Source organism: Staurois parvus, unplaced genomic scaffold, assembly GCF_062004578.1.
Source record: "Staurois parvus isolate SC_StPar_1 unplaced genomic scaffold, SC_StPar_1.0 ptg002959l, whole genome shotgun sequence".
Classification (NCBI taxonomy): Eukaryota; Metazoa; Chordata; class Amphibia; order Anura; family Ranidae; genus Staurois; species Staurois parvus.
Window position 1 is genome coordinate 30,001 of NW_028320755.1, and position 6,041 is coordinate 36,041.

The 6,041-nt window shown below is 46.0% G+C and overlaps 1 protein-coding gene across 1 annotated transcript in view; it reads left to right on the forward strand.

Moving 5' to 3' along the window:
- SOX9 (SRY-box transcription factor 9) overlaps positions 1 to 3,196 on the forward strand; it is a 10,662-nt gene extending 7,466 nt beyond the window's left edge. The window contains exon 3 of the mRNA XM_089666989.1: positions 302 to 3,196. Coding sequence (XP_089523115.1) covers positions 302 to 1,068 — 767 coding nt within the window. The 3' untranslated portion in view covers positions 1,069 to 3,196. The remainder of the gene's footprint in view (positions 1 to 301) is intronic.
- Positions 3,197 to 6,041: the final 2,845 nt, after the last annotated feature.

Sequence of the window (6,041 nt, forward strand, 5' to 3'; positions counted from 1 at the left end):
CTGTTTGCAGGAGACCTGAGTTGGGTTTGAGGATCTGAGATATGAGATCGTTAGGGAACCTTTCCTAACCCTTTCCCTCCCGAGTCTCCGGCTGACAAACTCCATTCCTCCCATGATAATTGGTTGATCATTGTGCCAGCAGCTGTAGCCTTTAGAGTGGTGCTACACTGAAGCTGGTTAGGTTGACCTGTGAATGTTCATGATCTTGATATTGTTCATAAATTCGATTTTTTTGGTGGATATTCCCCCCCCCACCCCATGAAAGGCCATCCAGCTCATGTTCCTTTTCTCTATATTTCAGGACAATCTCAAGGTCCGCCGACCCCACCGACCACCCCGAAAACAGATGTGCAGCCCGGCAAGCCGGATCTGAAACGCGAAGGCCGCCCGTTGCAGGAGAGCGGCCGCCAGCCGCCTCACATCGATTTCCGCGACGTGGACATCGGAGAGCTCAGCAGCGAAGTCATCTCCAACATCGAGACCTTTGACGTCAACGAGTTCGACCAATACCTGCCGCCCAACGGCCATCCCGGAGTGGCCTCCACGCAGGTGACCTACACGGGCAGCTACGGCATCAGCAGCGCCACCAGCGGTCCGGCCGGAGCCGGCCACACCTGGATGTCCAAGCAGCCGCAGCAGCCGCCTCAACAGCCCCAACAGCAGCAGCAGCACGGTTTATCGACTTTGAACAACGAGCAGAGCCAGTCCCAGCAGAGGACACACATCAAAACTGAGCAGCTCAGCCCGAGTCACTACAGCGACCAGCAGCAACAGCATTCCCCGCAGCAGCTCAACTACACCTCCTTCAACCTCCAGCATTACGGGTCCTCCTACCCAACCATCACACGCTCCCAGTATGACTACACCGAACACCAAGGATCGAACTCCTACTACAGCCACGCCGCCGGCCAGAGCTCCAGCCTCTACTCAACGTTCAGCTACATGAACCCCACCCAACGTCCCATGTACACACCCATTGCGGACACGACGGGGGTCCCTTCCATCCCCCAGACCCACAGCCCCCAACACTGGGAGCAGCCGGTCTACACACAGCTGACCAGGCCGTAAACGATCGACTATAGACTGCCGAAAAAAGAACAGTTCACCTACCGCCGATCGAGCATGGCGCAACGCCCTCTGCTGGCAGCCAGCAAAATAGGTGGCGCCCTTCCGCAAGGTACTTCCCCCGCCTCCCGTCTCCACAGATAAAACAAGAGAAGATACTTTTGAAAACTTGATTGACCGTCAACTTGATTTTCAAAGAAACTTTTTTTACAAAAAAAAAACAAAAAAAAAAAACTCTACATCCTCTGTGAGGACTAGACTCTATCTGATATATTTTTTAGTATGTACTGTGTATGTTTTATTACATTTTTATTGGGGGTTTATACATTTATATATTAGAGAAAAAAAAAACAAATACATTGTAAGGATAAAAGTAAAAAAAAAAAAAAAAGTTTTTTTTTTTTTTTTTGCTTCTTTGATGCTTCAACAGCTCGAGTAGTTTTTTTTTTAATATCTTTGAATTTTCATTCAACTGAAAGTATTTTTGTAAAAAAAAAAAAATGAATTAATTGAAAACTTCAGACGTAAAAAAAAAAAAGAAGTTTTTTTTTTTTTTTTTGGCCATACGTGAGATGGTCAATAAACTGCAACCAGATTCAATGTCACGAGTTGAAGTCGGAATTTTTTATTTCCACGTCCGTTCCCAAGTGCCAGTTAAGCACTGCGTTCAGAGATGCGCGGTCACGAGATGCGCGTTCAGAGATGCGCGGTCACGAGATGCGCAGTCACGAGATGCGCGGTCACGAGATGCGCGGTCACGAGATGCGCGGTCACGAGATGCGCGTTCAGAGATGCGCGGTCACGAGATGCGCGTTCAGAGATGCGCGGTCACGAGATGCGCGGTCACGAGATGCGCGGTCACGAGATGCGCGTTCAGAGATGCGCGTTCAGAGATGCGCGGTCACGAGATGCGCGGTCACGAGATGCGCGTTCAGAGATGCGCGGTCACGAGATGCGCGTTCAGAGATGCGCGTTCAGAGATGCGCGGTCACGAGATGCGCGTTCAGAGATGCGCGGTCACGAGATGCGCGTTCAGAGATGCGCGGTCACGAGATGCGCGTTCAGAGATGCGCGGTCACGAGATGCGCGTTCAGAGATGCGCGGTCACGAGATGCGCGGTCACGAGATGCGCGGTCACGAGGTGCCTGTACTAATGTTTTGTGCCAGCCTGTCCACAAGTGCCCTTTAAGACTTTTGTCTCCAGCAGCAAAAAAAGAAAAAAAAAAAGAAAAAAAAAACACAGTTGGATTAAAAAAAATTTGCTAACAGCAGATGGTACCAGAGATGACGTTCATAAATTATTTATTTTATAATAAAAAAAAAAATTAATAATATTGTAAAAGATACTTAAAACTCCCGAACTTCTAATTTTTTTGTACAAAAAAAGTTATATATTATTAGCATGCTGCTGATTCCATCTTTGGAAAATGCGCTTTTTTTTTTTTTGTTCTTTTATTGTTAAATTATGGGTTTTCGCTATTATTTTTTTTTCTTTTCTCTACTGTTTCCTTTGTGTTCTATTATCTAACTGTTAAAGTAACAGATTCACAAATTTCCATTAAAAAATAGCAAAGCATATACTGAGAATTTTTTTATTTTTTTTATCAGAGTCCCGGAAAATGTGTTTTCAACTTTTTATTAAGTTTATAACTCTTTTGATATATATTTTTTTTTTATGGAGGAAACAAACTCACAGATTTTTTTTTTTTCTTCTTTCTTTTTTTTTTTTTTTTCAAATGCAGAGGAAATCAGTTCGACTTTAGCAAATGGTTGTTAACTTTTTGCTTAAAACGAAGCGTACATTTACGTTTTTTTTTTATTTTTTCAGAAATGTGATTTTATTTGTGAATACGGCATTCAGCACTCCAAAATCAATGACTTTTAAGGCAAAAAAAAAAAAAAGTAAATAAAAGAACGGGCCTTAAAAATTTTCCATTTAACTTAAATTAAAAAAAAAAAAAAAAAAAAAGAAAAGAGTACACAAAGCGGACCTCCGGAGTCTGTGGATCTTTTTCTCAATGATGTGCTTTTTGGTTTTTTTTGTTTTTTTTTTCTATTGTTTATTTTCTGTCTTTGATAAACTTATCTTCTTGTGTATTATTTGTTTGGCAATAAATATAATACAATGTAATGAGAGTTCGCTGGTCGTTCCTGTCGCTTGAAGTGGGGGAGGGGATTGCTAAAATTGGGGCGCTCAGAATCTGGCGCAGATGTGCGTGGCGGCCAATCAGCTTCTGACTTCAGCTTCTTCAATGGAGCTTTGATAATAAATCCTGGAAGCTGATTGGTTCCTAGGCAGAGCTGCACCAGAATTTTCACTCTCCAGCTTTAGTAAATACCACCCCCTCCGCCCCCCCAATGTGTCAGTGTGACCCTTCCAGGCCCTTATTCCCTCTCTCAGAGATCACAGGACTCCCCTGACAACGCCTTCATCTGCTTTCCTCTCCAGAAGGACGGCGCCATCTTTGTTCAGGCATCATCCAGGGTCACCATCTACTTTTTTGATTGGGATGTTGGCTCAGAAATGGCGCCATCATTTAACTTCTGGTGTTCACACATGTCTGAGACAGATCAGCCCCTGCTGCAGACTCCCACCTTTTGGCTTGCTACAAAGTTACAATGTACAGTCTGATCACTGGGGGAGGGGAGACTGAGGAAATGCCTCCTCCTCCTTCTACAAAGTTACAATGTACAGTCTGATCACTGGGGGAGGGGAGACTGAGGAAATGCCTCCTCCTCCTTCTACAAAGTTACAATGTACAGTCTGATCACTGGGGGAGGGGAGACTGAGAAAGTGCCTCCTCCCCTTCTACAAAGTTACTATGTACAGTCTGCTCACTGGGGGAGGGGAGACTGAGGAAATGCCTCCTTCTCTTTCTACAAAGGTACAATGTACAGTCTGATCGCTGGGGGAGGGGAGACTGAGGAAATGCCTCCTCCTTCTACAAAGTTACAATGTACAGTCTGATCACGGGGGGAGGGGAGACTGAGGAAGTGCCTCCTCCCCTTCTCAAAGTTACAATGTACAGTCTGATCACTGGGGGAGGGGAGACTGAGGAAATGCCTCCTCCTTCTACAAAGTTACAATGTACAGTCTGATCACGGGGGGAGGGGAGACTGAGGAAGTGCCTCCTCCCCTTCTACAAAGTTACAATGTACAGTCTGATCACTGGGGGGAGGGGAGACTGAGGAAGTGCCTCCTCCTCCTTCTACAAAGTTACATTGTACAGTCTGATCACTGGGGGAGGGGAGACTGAGGAAATGCCCCCTCCTCCTTCTACAAAGTTACAATGTACAGTCTGATCACTGGGGGAGGGGAGACTGAGGAAATGCTTCCTCCTGCTTTCTACAACGTTACAATGTACAGTCTGATCACTGGGGGAGTAAAGACTGAGGAAATGCCTCCTCCTCTGTCTACAAAGTTACTATGCACAGTCTGATCACTGGGGGAGGGGAGACTAAGGAAACGCTTCCTCCTGCCTGCAGCAGATTGATGACATCATCTGAGTCTAGGCAAAGTCACTGATTGGAGGTGGAGGATGTCTGATAAACGATGTCACTTCTTTGATTCTGTTGCTGTAAATATCGACTTGAAAGGTTAGAGGAAGGTTCTCCTGAACAGCAGATCTCCGGAAGGATGGCTGACATTGCTGAGCTCTCGCCTGGCCGTCCTCCTGACCGAGAAAATCCGAGTCCCTGGCTCAGCCCGCGATTCAGGAGAGTCCGAGGAAAGTTCTGAGCTGGACACGTATTTCAGGCATATGACTCAAAGTGAATGTCGATGGTGAATGCGGTGAAGATGGTGAATGCGGTGAAGATGGTGAATAAGGTGAAGATGGTGAATGCGGTGAAGATGATGAATGCGGTGAAGATGGTGAATGCGGGGAAGATGATGAATGCGGTGAAGATGGTGAATGCGGTGAAGATGGTGAATACGGTGAAGATGGTGAATACGGTGAAGATGGTGAATACGGTGAAGATGATGAATGCGGTGAAGATGGTGAATACGGTGAAGATGGTGAATACGGTGAAGATGATGAATGCGGTGAAGATGATGAATGCGGTTAAGATGGTGAATGCGGTGAAGATGATGAATGCGGTGAAGATGGTGAATGCGGTGAAGATGATGAATGCGGTGAAGATGGTGAATACGGTGAAGATGGTGAATACGGTGAAGATGATGAATGCGGTGAAGATGATGAATGCGGTTAAGATGGTGAATGCGGTGAAGTTGGTGAATGCGGTGAAGATGATGAATGCGGTGAAGATGATGAATGCGGTGAAGATGATGAATGCGGTTAAGATGGTGAATGCGGTGAAGTTGGTGAATGCGGTGAAGATAGTGAATGCGGTGAAGATGGTGAATGCGGTGAAGATGGTGAATGCGGTGAAGTTGGTGAATGCGGTGAAGATGATGAATACGGTGAAGATGGTGAATGCGGTGAAGATGATGAATGCGGTGAAGATGGTGAATGCGGTGAAGTTGTTGAATGCGGTGAAGATGGTGAATGCGGTGAAGATGGTGAATGCGGTGAAGATGATGAATACGGTGAAGATGGTGAATGCGGTGAAGATGATGAATGCGGTTAAGATGGTGAATGCGGTGAAGTTGGTGAATGCGGTGAAGATGGTGAATGCGGTGAAGATGGTGAATACGGTGAAGATGGTGAATGCGGTGAAGATGATGAATGCGGTGAAGATGGTGAATGCGGTGAAGATGGTGAATGCGGTGAAGATGATGAATGCGGTGAAGATGGTGAATACGGTGAAGATGATGAATGCGGTGAAGATGATGAATGCGGTGAAGATGGTGAATGCGGTGAAGTTGGTGAATGCGGTGAAGATGGTGAATGCGGTGAAGATGATGAATGCGGTGAAGTTGGTGAATGCGGTGAAGATGATGAATGCGGTGAAGATGGTGAATGCGGTGAAGATGATGAATGCGGTGAAGATGGTGAATGCGGTGAAGATGGTGA